The sequence below is a fragment of the Brassica rapa genome, chromosome A02 (genome assembly GCF_000309985.2).
Source record: "Brassica rapa cultivar Chiifu-401-42 chromosome A02, CAAS_Brap_v3.01, whole genome shotgun sequence".
In the NCBI taxonomy this organism is placed as follows: domain Eukaryota; kingdom Viridiplantae; phylum Streptophyta; class Magnoliopsida; order Brassicales; family Brassicaceae; genus Brassica; species Brassica rapa.
Genome location: NC_024796.2, coordinates 2,902,343 through 2,925,391, shown reverse-complemented (window position 1 = coordinate 2,925,391; position 23,049 = coordinate 2,902,343). Strand labels below are relative to the sequence as shown.

General features: G+C 38.0%; 3 protein-coding genes across 3 annotated transcripts; 1 reads left to right on the top strand and 2 right to left on the bottom strand.

Annotated features, from left to right (window-relative positions):
- The first annotated feature begins 266 nt into the window (after positions 1-266).
- Positions 267-9,791, top strand: LOC103850999 (protein furry homolog). The gene is made up of 17 exons (XM_009127815.3): positions 267-779; positions 848-966; positions 1,350-1,395; positions 1,578-1,650; positions 1,741-1,798; positions 1,891-1,986; positions 2,105-2,222; positions 2,288-2,554; positions 2,632-2,733; positions 2,894-3,251; positions 3,340-3,453; positions 3,579-4,210; positions 4,341-4,537; positions 4,954-5,176; positions 5,333-5,452; positions 5,649-6,425; positions 6,576-9,791. The coding sequence occupies exons 1-17, from the start codon at positions 684-686 to the stop codon at positions 9,633-9,635; spliced, it is 6,456 nt and encodes a 2,151-aa protein (XP_009126063.1). The 5' UTR covers positions 267-683; the 3' UTR covers positions 9,636-9,791.
- Positions 9,792-12,634: 2,843 nt separating this feature from the next.
- On the bottom strand, positions 12,635-14,780 carry LOC103850998 (UDP-arabinopyranose mutase 2). Its single transcript, XM_018656977.2, has 3 exons — positions 14,343-14,780; positions 13,246-13,665; positions 12,635-13,173 (listed from the first exon to the last, which is right to left on the bottom strand). Exons 1-3 carry the CDS (start codon positions 14,682-14,684, stop codon positions 12,844-12,846), a joined length of 1,092 nt encoding a protein of 363 aa, XP_018512493.2. The 5' UTR covers positions 14,685-14,780; the 3' UTR covers positions 12,635-12,843.
- Positions 14,781-17,138: 2,358 nt separating this feature from the next.
- LOC103850997 (solute carrier family 25 member 44) lies at positions 17,139-19,430 on the bottom strand. The gene is made up of 6 exons (XM_009127813.3): positions 19,151-19,430; positions 18,391-18,772; positions 18,119-18,315; positions 17,844-17,991; positions 17,556-17,712; positions 17,139-17,447 (listed from the first exon to the last, which is right to left on the bottom strand). The coding sequence occupies exons 1-6, from the start codon at positions 19,210-19,212 to the stop codon at positions 17,422-17,424; spliced, it is 972 nt and encodes a 323-aa protein (XP_009126061.1). The 5' UTR covers positions 19,213-19,430; the 3' UTR covers positions 17,139-17,421.
- Between the last annotated feature and the right edge of the window lie 3,619 nt (positions 19,431-23,049).

Genomic DNA, 23,049 nt, shown 5'->3' with positions numbered 1-23,049 from the left:
CAATTCTCTCGAATAACCTTTTTAAAGTTTTGTCACAAAAATAATTTTAATATAAAAAATAATAAAATAGTATTTTTTATTTTTTTTTTAAATTTAAAACTATATTCTCAAAACTTTATCCTTTAACTCTAAACATAAATTTAGATTAGTAATCTATGATATAAATATATTTTTACTCTTTAATAAAAAAACATTTGGTCATTTTCTCATTGAAAACTATTTTTGTGCAAAACTTAAAAAAAAAATATCTTAGAAAAATTTTCATGTTCAATTACTGTCTAACATTTTTTAAATATTATTATTATTTTTTAATTATGTTATTACAAACAATAAAAAAATATTAAATAGAATCCCACATCCGATAATAATCAGGAGTTTTCATAATTGGTAAATTAAGTCTGATAGTTATAAGACAAATTAAAGATCGAAAGACTGATTAAATATTTCCTAATTTAAAGAACTTGTTTTATTTGATCCCAGGTGTTGTTGTTGTCGTTAGAAATAAATGATTTTTCCAAAAAAAGAAGAAAGGAACGAAGCAGCTCATCGATCAGCTAAGCGATTCTTTTGCGCGCTGGATCGAACTAACAAGTCCCCCTAGAATGGTTTCTTGATTTGTGCTCCTCTTCTTTGTGATACTGAGAGATTCAATTTGATTCAGATCTACTCATTGTTGAAAAGTGATGAAGTCCGGGAGTGCGGCGAAATTGATAGTAGAAGCGCTGCTTCAGCGGTTCCTCCCTCTCGCTAGACGCCGAATCGAGACAGCTCAAGCTCAGGTTCGTTTCCTCCCTTTCTCAATAAGCTTCCTTCCATATCTTATTGGTTGGTGGTGATATGTTTGCAGGATGGACAGTACCTTCGCCCGTCAGATCCTGCTTATGAGCAGGTCCTCGATTCATTGGCTATGATTGCGCGTCACACTCCTGTCCCTCTTTTAGAAGCTCTTCTCAAATGGAGGGAAAGGTGTGTGTACATCTCATTCTGCTAGATTCATGTTTAATTATGCGCTTCCAACTTAAAATCAATTGGCAATTAGTGGATTGTCCATAACTCTTTATATATTAGTTAATGTCACATTGAATTCCTGATGTGGGATTACTTATTCGGAATCTGGCCATGATAAGTTTCTTGGGATTCCAACTTAAAACCAATTAGTAATTAGTGGATTGACCTAATCCTTTATATATTAGTTAATGTCCCAAATTCAATGTGGGATTATCTCTAATACATTCCAATGTTCCATTTTGATCTTCTTCTTGCATTATTTTTAGCTTGAATCGTTGATCTCTGGACTATTATTAATGTTTCTATTTTTTTTTTTTTGTGGATTTTTATCTGCCTTGCAGTGAATCACCTAAAGGTGCAAATAATGCATCGACTTTCCAAAGAAAGGTATTCTCTTTTGACCTTTCACAAGACAAAAATTTCTCGAGTTTTCGTAACTCTCTGTTTCTTAGTACTCTTACTTCTCTTTAAGAACGCTATTATCCATTGGTTTTTGATTATTCAGTTTATCAAATTCGGTTTTCATTTTTTTTCTTCTGATATATGGTTTGTTACGTTACTTGAATCAGCTGGCTGTTGAGTGCATCTTCTGCTCAGCTTGTATTCGCTTTGTGGAGTGTTGCCCGCAGGAAGGGCTCACCGGTTTGTTAGTTTCTCCTTTTCTGTTTATTTCTAACAAAATGTGTGTAATGCGTGTTGCTAAACGAATTTTTTTTTTTGCGTGAATGGCAGAGAAGCTATGGTCTGGACTTGAGAATTTTGTTTTTGATTGGCTAATTAACGCTGACAGGTAGTGGTTTCAGAATCTCGACCTGCTAAAATTTATATGATTGACACAAGAAAAGCTAATTTGGTTAAGTTCTGGGTGCTCCTCTGTTGCAGGGTTGTTAGCCAAGTAGAGTACCCATCGCTGGTCGATTTGAGGGGTCTTCTTCTTGACTTGGTTGCTCAGCTCTTGGGTGCACTATCCCGTATTAGGTATTTCATTTTGTAATGTTAGTTGTTAACGGTCCTCCAAGCATGCTAAAGTATAAATGAAAAAAAGTTGGAACCTCGACCATTCTAATCCTTTATTAATGTGATTTTTCACTAACAGATTCAGCTCTGTCACTGAACGGTTTTTCATGGAACTCAATACCCGCCGGATTGACACAAGTGTTGCAAGAAGTGAAACTCTCAGCATCATTAATGGGATGCGATACCTAAAGCTTGGGGTATGTTTCTGTTTTCTAGGAAATGCAGGTTCAGGAAGCGAACGTGACATTATGTTTATTTCCAGGTTAAGAGTGAGGGTGGGCTAAATGCGTCTGCCTCCTTTGTAGCTAAAGCAAACCCTCTTAACCGTGCTCCCCACAAGCGTAAAAGTGAGCTTCATCATGCGCTTTGCAATATGCTTTCTAACATCCTGGCGCCACTTTCCGATGGTGGCAAAAGCCAGTGGCCTCCTTCAGTTGCAGAGCCTGCGCTGACACTTTGGTATGAGGCTGTTGGACGCATCAGAGTGCAGCTAATTCATTGGATGGAGAAACAGAGCAAGCATCTTGGTGTACGTATTTGATTTTATATCAGTTTATCATGTTTTCCTTGTGAATGCAGTCCTTAATACGTACAATTGGCAAATAGGTTGGCTATCCGCTTGTGACTCTTCTTCTCTGTCTCGGAGACCCTCTTATATTTCATCATAATTTAAGCTCTCACATGGAACAATTGTACAAGCTTCTGAGAGTAAGTTTGCCTGCACTCAGAATTTAAATTAAGTAAGAATGCACGAGAGCAATTTTCATGTCCACACACCCTGATGCAGTTGTAATTACTACCAAGCCTGTTCTTGGTAGTATCTATGTCTTGGTTTCACTCATTATACTACATACTTCACATTTTGCAGGATAAGAACCATCGTTATATGGCACTTGATTGTCTTCACCGGGTGTTGAGGTTCTATTTGAGTGTCTATGCTGCTACCCAGCCACCAAATCGTATATGGGATTACTTGGATAGCGTGACATCACAACTGTTAACAGTTCTGAGAAAAGGAATGCTCACTCAGGATGTCCAACAAGATAAACTCGTGGAGTTTTGTGTGACCATAGCTGATCATAACCTTGACTTCGCCATGAATCACATGTTGCTAGAACTGTTAAAGCAAGATAGTCCAAGTGAAGCAAAGATAATTGGTATTCGTGCTTTGCTTGCCCTCGTTATGTCACCTTCAAGCCAGTATGTTGGCTTGGAAATATTCAACGGTAACCTGTTAACCTGAATTAGGTCGTTAGTTGGTCTCAATAAACTCGTATTTTCGTACACGTAACTTGTCTTAATGTTCCTTAACAGGCCACGGAATTGGCCATTACATACCAAAGGTGAAAGCAGCAATTGAGTCAATTTTGAGATCCTGCCACAGGACCTATAGTCAAGCTCTTCTAACATCATCTAGGACTACAATAGGTAAACTTTTAGCAAAAAGCTTACTGCAAATCTTGTGTGTTTGCTTTTTCTCATTTCTAGCTGGGATTCTCTGGCTAATACTTCCTCCTGAAAACATTTATTGCTAACCTTCAAAACATATGCAGATGCTATTAATAAAGAAAAGTCTCAAGGATCTCTCTTCCGATCTGTGCTGAAATGCATACCTTATCTGATAGAGGAAGTTGGACGGAGTGATAAGATCACGGAAATAATACCTCAGCATGGTATAAGTATTGATCCTGGAGTTCGAGAGGAAGCAGTGCAAGTCCTGAACCGGATTGTTAGATACCTTCCTCACCGCCGTTTTGCAGTTATGAGAGGGATGGCGAACTTCATCTTAAAGCTTCCTGATGAGTTCCCACTCCTCATTCAAACATCACTAGGACGCTTGTTGGAACTCATGCGTTTCTGGAGGGCTTGTTTAGTAGACGACAGGCAAGATTCTGAGGCTGAAGAGGAAAAGAAAACGGACAAGGGAAATGATAGGTTCAAGAAATTATCTTTTCATCAAGCAGCAGATGCAATTGAGTTTCGTGCCGCTGATATTGATGCTGTTGGCCTACATTTTCTTAGCTCAGTCGATAGCCAGATTCGGCATACTGCCCTAGAATTGTTGCGATGTGTACGTGCATTGAGAAATGATATTCGAGATCTCATGATTCAAGAGCACCCAGACCATGTTATGAAATTTGAAGCTGAACCCATATACATGATCGATGTTTTGGAAGAACATGGGGTAAGTATCTTCTGTGTATATCTCACTCTTTAAGAGGCTTTACATTTTTAGTCTTTAGGCGGGCTATGGTATATTATGTTATGGCTCTATGGAAATTTGAGATTGTATCCTCTCTTTTTTCATATAATAGGATGATATAGTTCAAAGCTGCTACTGGGATTCTGCCCGTCCATTTGATTTGAGGCGAGATTCCGATGCGATTCCTCCCGATGTGACTCTTCAATCCATAATATTTGAGAGCCCTGATAAGAACAGATGGGGTCGGTGTCTCAGCGAGCTTGTTAAATATGCTGCTGAGCTCTGCCCACGCTCTGTTCAAGAAGCCAAGTAAGTATATTTCTTAGCTGAATTATCTTCTGTGTGTTTCTACTAGTCTCTTTTTGAACTACATCATCCGTAGTGTGTTTTCTTGTCTCCTGTATGGAGTTTTTTTGATACCTTCTCTGACCGTCAACTGTCACCTAAATCATTCAAAACAGGTAAAGTCTATAAGTGCTAGAGTAAGCTTCGTGAAAACAGGCCTCAAAAAACAATGATATGTCCTAGTTTAACATGCAGATAAAATTTTACTTTGGTGTGGGAATTTTAAGAGTTTTCTCCTATGAAAGGAAAACATTAGTGACAGTATTTATGCAAAGCACTATTGCTTTTCGCATAAAACCTGTTTGTTTCATTTTATTGACATACCTCTTTTGCTATTATCAATAGACATGACGAAAACTAAGGTTCCCTTCTCATCTTAGGTCTGAAATTATGCACCGCCTCGCCTATATTACACCGATTGAGTTAGGCGGAAAGGCTAGTCAGTCACAAGATACTGATAACAAACTGGATCAATGGCTTCTGTATGCTATGTTTGTGTGTTCGTGTCCACCTGATGGAAAAGATGCGGGTAGCATTGCGTCAACCAGAGAGATGTACCACCTTATTTTCCCTTATCTAAGATTTGGGTCAGAGACTCACAACGTAAGTGTTTTTTGTCCTTGCGTTTAAAATTTGAAATGGGTTGTTTTGTCACTATTTAAAACTTACTTGTCTTGTTCGCTCTCTGTGGTTTTCGTTGAATCTTTTCTCCTAGGTAAAATTTTCAACAATGTTTTCTTTATATTTGCTCTCATGTAGCATGCTGCAACTATGGCCCTCGGGCGCTCGCATCTGGAAGCATGTGAAATCATGTTTAGCGAGCTAGCATCTTTCATGGACGACATTTCATTAGAGACGGAGACGAAGCCAAAGTGGAAGGTATGGGTATTGGAAGTTTGTAATTTGGCTGAATGAACTAAAACTAGCTAAGCAAAATGATTTCCTTAGGTTGGTTTAGTTGCTTGTGGTAATCCCTTCATCTTGAATTAGAGTTGAGGGAACGGAAGTATTCAGTATTGTCTCAGTAAGGGCTGCTACAGGTGTTAAAAAATGTATGCTTGTGAAATGAATGCAGATCCAAAAAGGAGGTCGAAGAGAGGACCTCCGTGTTCATGTTGCTAATATATATCGAACAGTGTCTGAGAATGTCTGGCCTGGAATGCTTGCTCGTAAACCAGTTTTCCGCCTCCATTATCTGAGGTTCATTGACGATTCAACAAGACACATATTGTCGGCACCTCCTGAAAGCTTTCAGGAAATGCAGCCTCTGCGCTATGCACTTGCGTCTGTTCTAAGATTCCTTGCCCCTGAATTTGTTGATTCAAAATCAGAGAAATTTGATGTTAGAAGTAGGAAACGTCTATTCGATCTGCTCCTTTCTTGGTCTGATGATACAGGAAGTACGTGGGGACAGGATGTTGTTAGTGATTATCGCCGGGAAGTTGAGCGCTATAAGACCTCGCAGCATAACCGGTCGAAAGATTCGATAGACAAGATTTCTTTTGACAAGGAACTGAATGAGCAAATTGAAGCCATCCAGTGGGCCTCGTTGAACGCAATGGCTTCCCTTCTGTATGGACCTTGTTTTGATGACAATGCAAGGAAAATGAGTGGCCGTGTGATATCTTGGATAAATAGTTTGTTCATCGAGCCTGCTCCCAGGGTCCCTTTTGGTTACTCGCCTGCTGATCCGAGAACTCCATCGTACTCCAAATACGCAGGAGAAGGTGGACGAGGGACTACAGGCCGTGATAGGCATATAGGTGGTCATCAACGTGTCGCTTTGGCCAAATTGGCTTTGAAGAATCTTCTACTAACAAACTTGGATCTCTTCCCTGCCTGCATTGATCAGGTAAAGTTCTCTCTAACTGAATGTATGGAAGCTGTGTTCATTAATTTTTGTGTGGTAAGTACTAGATAAAATGTCTGATATATCATGCAACGATGGTTTGATTGGACTCTTTTAAAACTAGATGAACTAATACAGCTGTACTTTTTCTAGTGTTACTACTCTGATGCGGCTATAGCTGATGGGTACTTCAGTGTGTTGGCTGAGGTCTACATGCGACAAGAAATACCAAAATGTGAAATCCAGAGGCTCTTGAGTCTAATTCTGTACAAGGTAGTCGATCCATCTAGACAAATTCGTGATGATGCTCTTCAAATGCTTGAGACACTTTCAATGCGTGAGTGGGCTGAAGACGGTATAGAAGGTTCAGGAGGCTATAGAGCAGCGGTTGTAGGTAATCTTCCGGATTCTTATCAACAGTTCCAGTACAAGCTCTCCTGCAAGCTCGCCAAGGATCATCCCGAGTTAAGCCAGCTCCTTTGTGAAGAAATTATGCAGCGTCAGCTTGATGCTGTTGATATAATTGCTCAGCATCAGGTCTTGACATGCATGGCTCCATGGATTGAGAATCTTAATTTCTGGAAACTCAAGGATTCGGGTTGGAGTGAAAGATTACTAAAAAGTCTGTACTATGTCACATGGCGACATGGGGATCAGTTCCCTGATGAAATCGAAAAACTTTGGAGTACTATTGCTAGTAAGCCCAGAAACATTAGCCCTGTATTGGATTTTTTGATCACAAAGGGCATTGAGGACTGTGATTCAAATGCATCTGCCGAAATAACTGGTGCGTTTGCTACATATTTCTCAGTTGCTAAACGTGTAAGTTTGTACCTCGCGCGTATATGTCCTCAGCGTACTATTGATCACCTGGTTTACCAACTTTCACAACGGATGCTGGAAGACAGTATAGAACCCATTGGTTATGGTGTAAACCGGGGTGATTCCAGTGGAAATTTTGTGCTCGAGTTCTCTCAGGGACCTGCCACAGCACCTCAAGTTGCTTCAGTTGCAGACAATCAGCCACACATGTCACCACTTCTTGTCCGAGGATCCCTTGATGGTCCCCTTAGGAATACAAGTGGAAGCCTAAGCTGGAGAACAGGAGGCGTGGGTGGGAGAAGTGCTTCTGGACCTTTAAGTCCAATGCCTCCTGAGTTGAACATTGTTCCCGTAGCTACTGGTCGTTCTGGTCAGCTCCTACCGTCACTGGTGAATTCATCAGGACCGTTAATGGGAGTTAGGAGTTCAACAGGAACTGTGAGGAGTCGCCATATGTCACGTGATAGTGGAGATTATCTCATTGATACACCAAATTCTGGGGAAGATTTGTTGCATTCTGGGATGGCAATGCACGGTGTCAATGCAAAGGAACTCCAATCAGCCTTGCAGGGACATCAACAGCACTCACTCACACATGCCGATATAGCTCTGATTCTACTTGCAGAGATCGCATATGAGAATGATGAAGACTTCAGGGAACATTTGCCGTTGCTTTTCCATGTCACTTTTGTTTCGATGGATAGTTCTGAAGACATTGTGCTAGAGCATTGCCAACATTTGCTTGTGAATTTACTGTACTCGCTTGCGGGTCGCCACTTGGAGCTATACGAGGTGGAAAACAGCGATGGAGAGAACAAACAACAGGTCGTGAGTTTAATCAAGTATGTGCAATCAAAACGAGGGAGCATGATGTGGGAGAATGAAGATCCAACGGTAGTGAGAACAGATCTTCCTAGTGCTGCTCTTTTATCTGCGCTTGTTCAAAGCATGGTCGATGCTATATTCTTTCAAGGAGATCTTCGGGAAACTTGGGGAACCGAAGCTCTCAAATGGGCTATGGAATGCACTTCAAGACATCTAGCGTGTCGGTCACACCAAATATACCGTGCGCTACGTCCAAGCGTGACAAGTGATGCATGTGTCGCACTTCTACGCTGTCTTCACCGATGTCTTAGCAATCCCATTCCTCCAGTTTTGGGTTTTATAATGGAAATCCTCCTGACGCTACAGGTCATGGTAGAGAACATGGAGCCAGAGAAAGTCATACTCTACCCACAACTCTTCTGGGGCTGTGTAGCCATGATGCACACAGACTTCATCCATGTCTACTGCCAGGTCCTCGAGCTCTTCTCACGTATTATCGACCGTCTATCGTTCCGTGACAAAACAACTGAGAACGTTCTCTTGTCGAGTATGCCCCGGGACGAGTTCAACACTAATGACTTGGGAGACTTCCAAAGAACAGAGTCTAGAGGGTACGAGATGCCACCGTCAAGTGGAACTCTGCCCAAGTTCGAAGGCGTGCAACCTCTCGTCCTTAAAGGACTGATGTCTACTGTTAGCCACGAGTTCTCCATCGAGGTCCTATCAAGGATCACAGTGCCTTCATGTGATTCTATATTCGGCGACACCGAGACGAGACTCTTAATGCACATCACAGGTCTACTCCCTTGGCTTTGCTTGCAGCTTAGCCAAGACCAAGTCATGGCTTCAGCGTTACCGCTCCAGCAGCAGTACCAAAAGGCATGTTCCGTAGCGGCTAACATCGCTACCTGGTGCCGGGCGAAGTCACTAGATGAACTGGCTACAGTTTTTGTTGCTTATTCTCGAGGCGAGATTAAACGAGTTGATAATCTCCTCGCGTGCGTCTCTCCTCTGCTGTGCAACAAATGGTTCCCTAAACACTCAGCTTTAGCTTTCGGCCACTTGTTGAGACTGCTAAAGAAAGGACCAGTGGACTACCAACGAGTCATCCTACTTATGCTCAAGGCTTTGCTCCAACACACTCCCATGGATGCTTCACAGAGTCCCCACATGTACACCATCGTCTCGCAGCTAGTTGAAAGCACTCTGTGCTGGGAAGCGTTAAGCGTTCTCGAAGCTCTTCTTCAAAGCTGTAGCCCGGTGCAAGGCGGTAGCCATCCTCAGGATTCCGGTTACTTTGAGAACGGGGCTGATCATGAGAAAACGCTTGTACCTCAGACTTCATTCAAAGCTCGAAGCGGACCTCTCCAGTACACAATGATGGCGGCAACAATGTCGCAAGCTTTTCCTCTCGGAGCGGCTGCAGGAGAATCAGGGATACCTCCGAGAGATGTGGCTTTGCAGAACACAAGGCTGATATTGGGACGAGTTCTTGATAGCTGTGCTCTGGGAAGAAGAGATTACAGAAGATTGGTGCCTTTTGTCACAACGATAGCAAACATGTAAGGTTTTTTTAATTGTATTTGTATGTTTTTCGGAAGTTTTATTAAGAAGCAAAAATGTTTTTGTTTGTGAATAGTTTGGTGTTATAGAGACTTTGAGTGTATTCCAGACATTATTACCACGAGAGTTTTATGCTACTACTTTATATGTTGGTGTTTATTTTCTAGTCATCACAAAACGTAACATATATTTATCTTTTCAAATAATATTTCATAGACAGATGAAGTTTAAAAGATGAAAATTTTAATAGTCTAGATAGGAGACAAAGCAGCCAAGATAAAAGATATATTATTTCGAGTAAATTTTAATCAACGCAAACATTTTGTTCAACCTAGCTAACACTACATAATCCGGAAAAACAAATACTCTCCTTAAACACCAACGCTTGAACTCATTGTCTTTGCTTAGTTCAACTTTAATGGTTCTAAAACCATTCGTGTTGTTGGGATTGTTAAAAAAGGACAAGAGTATAGCCAGGAGAACAAAACCTTGGTGCCAAAATAACTCACCCGCTTGAGTATAACCTCTTATATGTCTATAAGATGGTGCTAAAGTGAACTCTTACAATGTTTTTTTTTTTTGAAACTTTTTTTTTCTCAGCCATCAGCAAATGATGGTAACTCTTACAATGTTCAATACCAAAACTTCTTCAACCACCCATGATCCATCACACTTTAAATGTAGTGTGTGTTAAAGTTGAAAGGATACGGCTACTCTACCCTCGTAGTTTATTAATGAGCCAACTGGTCCACTTGGTATGTCTTAATGTCATACCTCGCCGTGACAAAGAAAAAAAAGTTTCACACCTCAAATAGAATTTCGTAATGTATAATATTTATACTGATCATTAACTGAATCATATCCGACCAAACTTTTCTCGACCAGTAGTGGGATTACTTATGAAATCTTAATTTTGACCATGATCGATGCTTATGAAACCGTTAACATATGAACTGTGGTTGTTGTTTTATTGGCTCATGTACTTCTCAAGTTCTATTTTCATTGAAGCAGTATTACAAATTACTACAAAATGTTTTTTTACTACTATAACATATTGCTACAGTTAATGTTAAAAACATATTACTACAGTTTATTTAAATAAACATAAATTATTTAAGAAAAGCACTAAACAGTATAAAGTATCGAATAATGTTCATAGAATATATATTGTATGTTTATATAAAACTATATATAAAAACTCGAGATTTAGGAGACTAGCAGGCAGACGAATCAAACTAGTTTATGGAATTAAAAAAAGAGTATAACATATTCAGAAAAAGTCTAATAAACGCAAACTATGAAAACTGTCTCTCCTACAACAGCCTAATACTCTGAAAGTACTCCCAAAAAACCATTGTTCTCATACGCCGACCATGCTTGAACTCATCGCTTCCCTTTACGTCAACCTTAATTTTCCTCAAACCATTTGTGTTGGGATTGTAAAGTATACCACTAAAGTCATGCGAATAGTACCTTGGTGCCAAAATAAACTCACCCGTGTGAGTAGAGCCATATATGCTTAACTTAGATAAAAATTTCCAAGATTCAATACTAAAACTTTTCTTCAACCATCCAGGTTCTCGGGCAGCCTGATCTATAACCCACACATTAAAGGTATCTCCGGTGGTATTAGTAGTGGTTATGGCTACTTTCCCCTCATAGTTTATCAGAGTGCAATCTTCACCTAGACGTGACATGTCTGAGGATAACCTAGTAAGAAGATCCCACTTTTCATACCTCAAATCGAATTTCATCAAGCACAAGTACTCAGCGCCTGTTTTAGCAACAAAGTAAACAACACCATCTATGCACACATAAGCGTTACAGCAATAACGGTGTGGAATGCTACATTCTATTGTTCTCCATGAAGACTGTTCATCAGCTCCCAATGTGAGTACTTGATATTCATATCGTGAATGGGGTTTATAATACCGTCAGGCGATTTTTTCGTCATGCATAATATTTTGTACTCATCATTAACTGGATCATACCCGAACAAACTTTTGGAGACGCTCATGATGTTTTTGACCTTTGGTAAATCTATGGACTTACCGGTGCTAGGGTTACATATGAGTTTCTTTTCGCCATATCCAAGCCTTATCAAGCCGTTAGCATAATGAGGAAGGCAGGGAAAGCATTCAGGATCTTCACGGGGACATTTAACACGTGACAGAAAAGTCGTTGATGACGAAGACGACGAGAAGAAGTAGCAATATTGGCGTTTGCATGGTTTCGTTCGACCAATGAAACAGACTAGGAGACGAGGCTGAGACGAACAAGACCTGGTCTCGAATGATTTGATGAAATCTCTATTGGTGATGAGATTTGCCCATGACTTGGATACTAGAAGAAACCTAGCTACCGATTTCGCAGGCAATCTCCTGATAATCTCCGTGTTGAGGGATTTCATCAGAGTTACTCTTTCTACACTTCTTCAATTTCTTCTTTTTGCTGCATGTGACCATCATGACTGTCTCCAAACCCTAAATGTCTGTCTACTCTCTTTGCTCTTTCCCAAGGAGTGGTAAAACTATAAATAGGGAGGCAAACGTTTTGAAAGAAACCCTAAACATGCCCACGGTATTGTTATATAAAAAACATTTGTTTCTAAAAATATATATTTTATATTTCAGTTGCATTTTATAATTATGATAAAATATATCTTCAAAATCGTTCCTCAATTCTTTTACTTTTTAAAATTATATTAAATAAATATATATTTAGAGAAATACAACTTTAATACATATAGACACATTTTTAATTACATGATAATCTAAAATATCTAATTTAAATAATATCATAACTTTGTGAAAATATCGCAAAAACTAAAATTAATAAACTAATTTTCAAATTTCATGAACAAAAAATGTTAGTTTTAAATAAAATTTGGATATATTAAAAAAATGCTTAATAAGAAAATTTCTATAAAAAAAGAGGAACACATTAGAAATAAACATATCTCAATTATAAAATTTCTCTGGTTAAATAAATAGGAGACTATCTGTAATGGGAAAAGCCTTTTATTAATGAAACAAAGAAAACATAAAATCCACCACTGGTTTATAAATAAACTTAGTGGACATGAGAAGGCAATGATAATGATAAGTGTCAACTACTCATAAGTGAGTTCTTAAATCCGAAACTGAAACGTAAAAGATAACTTGAGCTAAAGAAATAAGTAACCAAAACTGTGGCGGTTTCTTTAGTTTGCTCAAGCTTTGCCATTAGCTGCAGCAGCAGCTGTTGGGTTAAGCTCATCCCAAGCTTCAATCCATGTCACCATGGCATCTGCAAGCTTGTCAAAGTACGGGTCTAAGGAACTCAGCTTCTCCTTGACCATCTTTGAGAGCTCAATGTAGCACTGCTGAACAGTGGTTGCTTCCTTAGATAGCTTTGCGTTCTGGAAGAAAGGAATAATCTCCTCCTGCCAGAAGATTCCCTTGTATTCCTTCTTCAGGTTCACAAACGGGTTGCTCGCTTTGCTGTGGTAAATGTATGGCAAACCGGTCTTCACTCCCAAGCCCAAGTGGTCACAGATCACCTATTACAAAAAGATCATGTGCTTCATTAACATTCATTAAGATGGTTTGAGTTCTAGTAGTGAGTTAGTTACCTTGATGCACCAACCAGCCCACATATCGTCGTAGCGACCAATAGGCTGACCATCACCCATGAGACCAAAGTACATAGCTGGTCCAATCAAGTCACGGTCGAAAGCCAAGTTCATACCGCACATTGGGAAGAGTGTTCCCTTTGGGATGGTCATGACAGCATCCACATACCTAGTGTTCCTCTCCTTAGGCTTGACGAGTTGGGTGGGAGCATCGTAGTCAGGGATGTTGAGCCAGAGACCATGGGAAACAGCAGTGGTTACACCTTCACGTAGACTGAAAGGGTATCCACGGACGAAGTCAGCTCCTTCGCGGTAAGGATCGTACAAGGTGTTGAAGAACAAAGGAGTCGATGGACAGAGAAGGTTCTTGATGTGTTGCTCAAGTGCGTTCACTGCTTTCCCTGATGGGTCCTTAGCAACCTATAATACAATACACACACATCAATGAAAATGCATGAACGAGACAAGTGGCAAACAACTACATCTCTAGCCATTAATTCTCCACAAGACCTCAAAAAAAAAGACAAAAAAAAAACAGTGTGAGAAAGTAAAAAGTTTCAGACACAGAGATCATATCGACAGCAATGTAGTCAACTCATCAGAGATCATGTTTGGTAATACAATTGGAAACAGATGAAGATTTATCAATGGGATACACTAACAATGTTCTAAAAATATTGGTCTAGACAGCTTGGCGCAAATTTATGCGATTAAATCGGTTTAAACCGTTCTATATCGGTTAAAAACAATTTAAATCCGTTTAAAACAATATAAATTAATCTAGATATCTTAAATCAAATCCAAAAACTGGTCTAATTTCTTTCTTTTTGTATATCTAAATTTTATAATTCATTAAAATGATTTAACAATTAAACAAAAACACTAAAATATCTAATATAAATATAAAATATATAAAAATAAATCAATAATTCGTTAACCCAATTAACCAACTGGCTAGTAGCTACATTGCAATAAAACAATGAATTGCACAATCAACCTAACTAATCAGACAAGGGCCATCGACTAAACCTAAGATCCGTCAACATTAGTAAATTAATTACTTTAAGATCTACACCAAAAAAGAGTCGAAAACTTACAAAGCAATCATCATCAATGGTGAAGATATACTTCTTCTTAGACATCATGTACCCAAAGCACCTACAAGCAGAGTCCTTAAACGAGATGCAAGAGGCTTTAGGTCCGAGGATTCGGTTAATGTCGTTCCTGTTGTAGAGCTCGTAGTCGTAGCCTTCGGGAACGTGAATCTTCTTCGTTGGATCTCCGTCCTGGACGATGATCAGATGGTACGGCTGAAGAAACGGCCTCCACATCTCGAGGAAATCGAGGTTTCGGATGGTGGGAATGACGATGTCGAGCTCGTCTTTCAGCAGCGGCGTCGGGTTCACCGGGAGTCCGACGGTGTTCGCCGGGTCAACCATGGTTCAAAGGGGAGAGAGATGAGATCGGATCGCGTCGGTGGATTTTAGATGTGTTTTGTTTTTATTTTTTGAGATTTTGAAACTATAGATTGAATGAAACTGGTGTCTGTGATTTATACAGATCTATTCGACACGTGTTGGATTAAGACTCGTTTCGTAGTGTCCCAGTCATAAAAGCGATAGGGTTGTAAAGTTCCTGTTCCGTCTTTTGATGACCTTAAAGTTCGGTTTTGTAATAATCTTGGTGATTAAGTTTTTTTTTGTCAACTATATTGGTATTATCATAAATTATTTATAGATAATTATTAAGCTAATATGTTATGATATCAAGAACAATTAGAAGAGAATCTGAGAAATTTTATTTCCTAGTTGACAAAAAAGGTTAATTATCAGATTTCAAGGGTGAATGTATGTATGTGTGTTTAATCCATTGTAGTTTAGTGTTAAATCACAATTTTTAGTTTTCTAAACTGAAATTAAATTTCAGTATATTATTAACTTGTAAAATTAATCAAGGCTAGTACAAAATTTGGTTTCATTTAATTTTTCCGTCATTTAATTTCAGATTTGAATTGTTGTTTCAGTTTAATTTGGGTTTTAATATTTAGAAACTTATTGTTGAAAATTAAAACGGTGAAGGGCCGTGAAGCATTTAATATAATGCATTGAAAAGTTGAACTACATTTGCTACCAAATTAATTCGTATGTAAGTGTATTTTGTTTAGAATTACAAACGTTTGCGCTAATCAAATGAACGTAGCTCTAAGAAGCTGAACAATAAAAAAAATTTGTTGACTTCAATGTAATGACTGTATTTAGGTTGCAAAAGAAGGTTTCAGTCTTATAACACAAGTACACAACTAAAAACAATTAAAATGAAAATGTAAACTGACAACTTGATAAATGCTCTGCTTTACTTTGCTATGTAACGAAGGAATAGTGCATGACTGCATGTGGGGCGAGTGTGGCGATATATATGGTGGCGTGCCATCTTAAATTGTTCAACATTTTAACTTCCATTTGAGTTAAAGTTCGTATATATTCATAATGTACAAGTGTAGTGTAACAAGTACAGGGACATAAATCAAAATTGTCAACGAAAAGGTACATAATCAATAATTCTTTATTGGTTTGATTTAGATTCGAATCATAAATTTCCCGTAATTTTTAATTTGTCAAACATATTCTCATTCATTCTAAACATATATAATTAAAAAACATTTTTTTGATAAAAGTTGAAGCGTAATCCTAACGACGTGTACCGTAATCCTTACGTTGTGGTTGTGGACCGCTCGTCGATGCACGTCGTGGACTCGTGTCTATGATTATTGCATAATTCACGTAACAATTATAAACGAGAGTACATGCACGTAGGTGATGCCGTGTATAATTTTTAGTTTAATATTAATTATGCATTCTTATATATTTGATTCTATTCTGATTTGCTTTTGTTTTAGAAAGTCATCCTACATATCAATTGCAAATTAAATGAGTTAATTTTTATTAAAAAAACAACATTAATGATACTACATCCGTTCTGGAAAGTATGACATTTTGAATTTTTTCTTTGTTCCACCAAGAAAGATTTTGTGTAATATCATTAATGATATTTTCTATAAAAAATTAATTCAGTTAATTTGCATTTGATATTGAGGATGACTTACTTAAACGTTTTTTTGGTAAAGACAAATATTTTTGGTAAAGGGGTTGCGGCTGTAACTTCCGCCACCCGGGTTCGATTCGTGCTGGGAGGGACTATTTACATTGCTTGGGTTCCCGGCAAAGAAGTGAAAACACCTTTTTTTTTTACCAAAAAAAAAAAATAAAAATATTTTTGGTAACTTCTTTTTATTTTTAAGCTTTTTTTGTTGTTTCAAAAGCACAAATAGAAAACCAAAGAAATAGTTTTGGCTCAATTCCAAAAAAATTGTTTTGCAAAAGAATTAGTTTTGGTTTCACTCTAAAACTTTTGTTTTGCAAAGAAATTAATTTTGTCTCCATGTTCGAATCATATTAAGTGCAATGGTTTCTAGTAAATTACATTCATTTTTCAAAGAATGTGAACAGTTAAGAAGAAATATGCAAAATAATTAAGTGCAACTACTAAAAAAAAAGAAAAACAAATATTCCGATCATTCTAGGTGTATAAATAAAGAAAACATTAATCACAAATGCTTAGAAAGAAAATGTATTTATTGTTTTTTAATCTATGTGAAATGCTCTAAACGTCTTATTTTCCAGAACGAATGTAGTAATTGATAACTCATGAATCAGGACGATGTAGCAGCAAAAGAATGGTTATGGTAAAATGTGCTTGATAATGATAACGATTGTGACGACGGTGGTGTAAACGAGAAGCAATTATAAGCAAAACGAGACTCAGTTTTGGATGGTATGACAACACAGCCACACACACACACATACTATGTTAATGATTATTATAATATTTGGTTGAAACTGTTCGCAAATGGGATTTTATTATTATAGTGCTATATTCAAAGTTGTGAAGCTTCTTAACTCAAAGCAGAAGACCATGATCTAGAATTTCTTCTGCTGTAAGAAAGAACTCAAATACGCAGAGTTGAAAGAATGATTACAATAACGGAACTCAGACTGAAAGAATGGTCCGATTGTCGAACACGGAAGCTCCCAAATAACCGAGAATTGAATCGGGTTTATGCGTACTATTCGAGTTAGTCTTAAGGAGAAGAACCAACGAACAGTAGTGAGGCTTTCTCTAATCTTCTACTGCACACAGACGCTCTGGAAAAAAATTCAAGCAAGAATGAATATGTCAGAGAAGCAGCAGTAAGCATTGTCAAAAGAAGAATCTCGAATGATATACTTGGGTATAAAGGAAAGGTATATTACTTAGATATTCGTAAGTCAATATCATGGACGTTCCCCAAGCGGACATGCTGAAGAATCTTGGACCCAAACCCCTATAGAATCCTTTCCACCCATCTTGTGCGATCAGATCCTTCACCACTTGTTTCGCTGAAGGTCTGTTTTCTTGGTGTCCCATTACCTGAATATAGATTTACAGTTTGATTATTCTAGTTCCCACATATGTAATGTACCCGCAGTTCTCTAATTGAAACCCACAGAGCTTGTTCAACATGAAAGATGTTTTTGATTATGAATGTGAATAGTTGGTACCTGTAGCCGCGTTTTGATTGTATCCAATGGCGTTGTGATTGAGGAGGCTGTTGCACCGGCGATGATTCCTCCCAAAGCCTGGACAAGAACTATTTTTGACTGGCTAGGAGGAACAGTAGCCTCTGAGTCACTACCATAGCCTAAGAGTCTGCACAAACAGTAGCAGATATTGGATCAGTTAAACAAGTAGCTTTTGTAGCAAATCGAAAACCAACTTCTTGCAGTCAAACTAAAATGAAAACCATCATCAATATACTACAAAGTTAGTGTCTAACCTCCAGATAACACGCTGGCTTGATCCATAGCTGGCCCACCAAGCCGCACTCGAAGGAGAATAAGTCATAACAGAGAGACCAAACCCTCTGTATAACCCCCTCACGCCATACGACTTGATGATTTTCGTGGCAACATCAATACCACCAGTATACGTAGCATGACCTGAGTATCCTTGCACCATCAACTTCTGGCTAACCTGCAGCAAAACATAAAAACATTAGCTTTAACATTTACCACAAAAGCAGTACTTGTGGGGTGTCCCAATACTTACAACATCAATAGGAACAAACACGGCCTGCGAGAAAAGAGACGCGGTCATCCCCGCCATGCCATTAGCAATAGCAGCTTGCGTAGGTTCACTAAACTCGAAAGGCGCAACCAACTTAAAAGCCGAGATCTTCGTGGTCTCCAGAGCAGTTAGGAATATGATCCTCGCAGGTACTGCACCTGTGATAACAGTGCCGAAGCCTCGGTAGAGACCAGGAACACCGTCGTTCTTGAGAATCCCTTTGACCACAGAGAAAGCGCTTCTCTCAGCAACGTCTTTGGAAGCGACTTGAAGGCGTGTTTTGACAACAGAGACAGGGTAGAGAGCTACTGTAACGCCAGTGAAGAGTCCAGCTCCAACCACGTAAAACCTCTTCTTGTCAAGCCTGAAAGTAAATGGAACAGCACCAATATTTAATTGTCGTATACACCTAACCATATTTCAATCAATAGAAAGATGAAGCGGAGAATCTTATTAATAAATTTTGCATCGAAAACACTTATTTTGAAACGAATGTTTTTTCCTACGACTACAATTAAATCGAAACGGATGGAATAAGAACTAATGATTTGTTCTACTAACAACTTCTTTGTATGTGAATGAATAGGTGAAGAATCTGAAATAGAGCTTCTCGATTGCATTTTTCACCAAATGTTATTGCGATATTCGTTTCTAAGCAAATCCAGCAATCACACGAGAGAATCTGGATCGAGACAATTACACAATTTCGGATCGATTTATACGGGGAAAGAGGGAAACGTACTTGTCCCAGTTAATCTCCGTCTGTACAAAAGGCGCGACGCGAGGACTCGGCGGCGTGTTCATGACTTTCTCCGATGCGGGGGGCGGCGAGGATGAATGAGCGCGAGGCGAAATTAACCGATCTCTCCCCTACGACTCAGGAAGACATCTGTGAACGACGACGACGACGATGACGGCGGAAATGTAATTTCTAATCAGAGATTTGTTGCGTGGAGGCAAATTCAACTAACTTTGGGATTCGTCAGGACTTTCCACGCGCATAGGAGAATTTTAAAACGCAGACGCGGTTTTAACCCAACTTCAGCGTTTGGTCAAACCGCGAACTTCCCTCAGATTCCAATCAAAGGGCCACCGTACGAACTGTCACAACTGTCTATTTATGTTTTACAAAACACATTTTTTTACAGTTTTACTTGCTGTAGCAGAGCAACTTTTTAATATATCAACAAAATTTTGTTCAGTCAATGGACTAATTAATAAATAGGTTTCTGATCTTATGTTAAAATTAGGGAAATTGGGGGCTATAGCTATGAAAAAAAGAGTAATTCACACACTAACGTTTTTACCTAACGGATGTATAGACGGCGTCATATATACATAATAATACTATGATGCCCTTTCCAATTAACCGGGTAACCTGCTACAAGATAAATAAAAAAATAAAAAAAATTATTGCCCAAAGTGAATCGTGTCTTCTCCTTCTCCCTTTCTTCATCGGTTGTTTCAGGAATTCCAAAGGACCCTGGTGCTTATCTCCTCATACGGCTCCCTTCTCACAGCAATCAACCTTTCATCTTCGTCGTCTTCCCTTTTAATCGACTTCGGCTTTACGGACGTCCGTGGTTCGGTTTTGCGCGACAGTTTCGGCGGAGAGGACTAACACCGCCGGCATCTCCAACTTCACAGAGTATCTGCTTTCTCAGATCTTTCACAACGCTGTATCATTGTGCCATAGATTCTATTATTTCTATGTAAGTTCTCTGTTTGTGCCATAGATTCTATTATTTCTATGTTAGCTCTCCTAGTTGGAATAGATTCGGGCCTACTGTATTCTAAGTTGATAAATCTAGCTTATTGTTTCTGTTGCATACCCGATCTGGTAAACTGAGGTAAAACAATTGATTTAGGGTTAAAATTTTCTCACTACGAAGGGGGGATAGTGATTTTGGAATGAAAAGTCTCTTTTGCGATAAAACAAGTTTAGTTCTGTGTGAAATGGAATATCTTATGGAGCATGTGCTATTTGAAATGGAAAATTTAGTTTTACAGACTCGTTATGTGTCATTCCATTCCTCTGCTATTTCTGAAGAATCATATCAGAAGTAATATACTATTCGCTTTTCATTCCATCAGACCAACTGTTACATTCCATATCTATAAATTATATATTATATCAGATGGTTCAATTCTAGTTGCACATGTTACTTCTTTACTTGCATAGGCTATTTGGAATTGACACAACTAAACATTTAACTTAAGCATAAAGTAATGCATATACTAGTAGCATATCTCATATGATGCCATTTCCTTCAAACTTATAAACTAACATGTGTCTTCATTTTCATTTTGTTCTTTAGGTTTGTCATGGATGAATTGGAAGAGTGTTTATATGTGGTTTATATTAGTCTGTATATGATTTTGTAAAGAGAAATAATATATTGAACGTAAATAGAATAATATTTATTATGACATCAAATAAAACAAAATACAATGTGATGTTGAATGGGAATGATACATAAATGATGTTGTCTCTTCCACCTCTTTTTTCTAATACCGTTAATCTTCGTTTCTTTCCCCACAACAATCTAAATTTGGTGTAAGCATTACCTCTATCCCTACAATCATAGACACTTCAAAATTTGAACAATATATATATGTACTGTGCTATATCGTTTGTAACATTTTATATTCTATAGCTCATGTAGTATGGAAATGCATATACTTGGGGGTTTAGTTTATGAAAGATTGGATTTGACATTGGATTAGGGTTTATATTTCCATATAGGGTTTAGTGATTAGTGGATATGGTTTAATTTATGGAACATTGGAGTTGACATTGGATTAGGGTTTATATTTTTATGTAGGATTTAGTGATAGTTGATAGGGTTTAGTTTATGTACGATTAGAGTTGGCATTGGGACAAGCATTACCACCTTCCATGAAGGCATGACTATATTAGCATTTGAAAAATATGTTAAGATGATCTTTACATTGCAAATACATTTTTGTCATTTCTATTCTATATGCCCTCATGTAGAATGGTAATGCATTTTACAGGCCTTTAAAAATTTGGGTTTAGTTTATAAAAAAATGGGGTTAACATTGGTTAAGCATTTAGAATGTGAAGGAGTATGTTTGGGGTCAGCATTAACTTCTTTCATGTAATTATAGATATATCATAATATTTTTGATATGTACTATGTTATTTATTTTTTTTCCATTTTATTTGGGTTTTGGTTTTATATTTGGATTTATGATTTATATTTGGGTTTAAGATTTATTAATTAGAGTTTACGGTTTAGTATTTAAGGGTTGAGGTGTAATTGGGAAACTCGATTTATTAGAATAATAGCAATGGAAATTACTTGGTCGTTCCCTCAAATTAGGTAATCCTTGCTTTCTTCACCTTCTTGCTTTTCAATTCCTTCAGATGGACTTACAGTAGTAATTAGATGGAATACAACACTTATTGGTACACGTTCTAATTTACACCACTTGTTTAACTCTGCACAGTAAAACATCTCTAATAACTCCGTCTATTTACGTGGCTTCCTCCTAATCTTTTATATGGAATAGCTGCAATCCATTAGTGGTCATTTACTGCAGAAAATACATCATCATCTCTGCACAACCGTATACATTAGCGTCTATGTAAGTGGTTATTTTAGGTCATGTGCATACACATATTCTACTTTATGTAGTTCATGTGGAATGGAAAGAAGATTCTTCACATGTATCTAGTTACGTTCATAATATATATTACATTCCATCTGACTCATGTCAAACGGAAAGTTTCGTCGTCTAAATTGGACGGTTTTACTGAACTCGGCTTGACTTTATGTAAACCATTTCATATTTTACTTTCACCATGCACCTTATCACGGTTCTAAAATTGAGAACACCATCACTCCATTGTAAATGAGCTTACAATAAACCATTTCACGTACGTGACGTAGTATGGAAAGCAATACAATCGGAATAGGATTTATGTCATCATCTTCAAATCGCCGTTATGTTAACAGAGACTCTATCTCCCTCTCATCTGTTCGTCACTACTCTTGATTTATATCCTCCTTCATACGTGCTCAAGACAGCTGCGCACAATGATCCCTATTACATGTGATTGTTACTGTGGCAGACAAACCCTCCACGTCGTTTACTTTATAACAACGAACCGACAACTTGTTATGGCGAAGGGTATAACCGGATGGAATCAAGCCAAAAAGTCTGACAATGAATTACGTCAAAATCATTGTTACTCTCTTCATTTGTCTTTGAAATATGGCTATCAGGCCAATAAGCCCTTAAAATTACCTTTTCCTAACGTGAATTTTTTTTTAAATTAACATATGTTAAAAAAATATATTTTTTAAAATAACTATATTAGACTATTACTTTGATACAGCCTTTTCGATAAAATATCTTCCAACAACCAGGCTTCGGTAGTAAATAAACCTCGGTTGAGGTGTCCGCTATCACGAGTTCGAGATCCGGTTACAGCGGATTTAACATGGCTTCCGTTTGGCTTTCAGAACCTTCATCGCCAGTTCCGGTTGAATGCGGTGGGATAGTCAAACTAAGTGAAAGATCTGGATATCTGGATTATCAAAAAAAAAAAAAAATCTTCCAACAAAAAGTGACCCCCAAACAAAACGCCGTTCTTGACCTTTCGCCTTTTCG

Coding starts and splice junctions, on each gene's coding strand:
- LOC103850999 (XM_009127815.3), top strand. CDS start 684: ATGAAGTCCGGGAGTGCGGCGAAATTGATAGTAGAAGCGCTGCTTCAG. Junction 1,651..1,740: donor CCCGCAGGAAGGGCTCACCG/GTTTGTTAGTTT, acceptor CGTGAATGGCAG/AGAAGCTATGGTCTGGACTT. Junction 4,211..4,340: donor ATGTTTTGGAAGAACATGGG/GTAAGTATCTTC, acceptor TTCATATAATAG/GATGATATAGTTCAAAGCTG.
- LOC103850998 (XM_018656977.2), bottom strand. CDS start 14,684: ATGGTTGACCCGGCGAACACCGTCGGACTCCCGGTGAACCCGACGCCG. Junction 13,666..14,342: donor CCATTGATGATGATTGCTTT/GTAAGTTTTCGA, acceptor ATTGTATTATAG/GTTGCTAAGGACCCATCAGG. Junction 13,174..13,245: donor GGGCTGGTTGGTGCATCAAG/GTAACTAACTCA, acceptor TTTTTGTAATAG/GTGATCTGTGACCACTTGGG.
- LOC103850997 (XM_009127813.3), bottom strand. CDS start 19,212: ATGAACACGCCGCCGAGTCCTCGCGTCGCGCCTTTTGTACAGACGGAG. Junction 18,773..19,150: donor ACGGAGATTAACTGGGACAA/GTACGTTTCCCT, acceptor ATTTACTTTCAG/GCTTGACAAGAAGAGGTTTT. Junction 17,448..17,555: donor ATTGACTTACGAATATCTAA/GTAATATACCTT, acceptor ATTTTTTTCCAG/AGCGTCTGTGTGCAGTAGAA.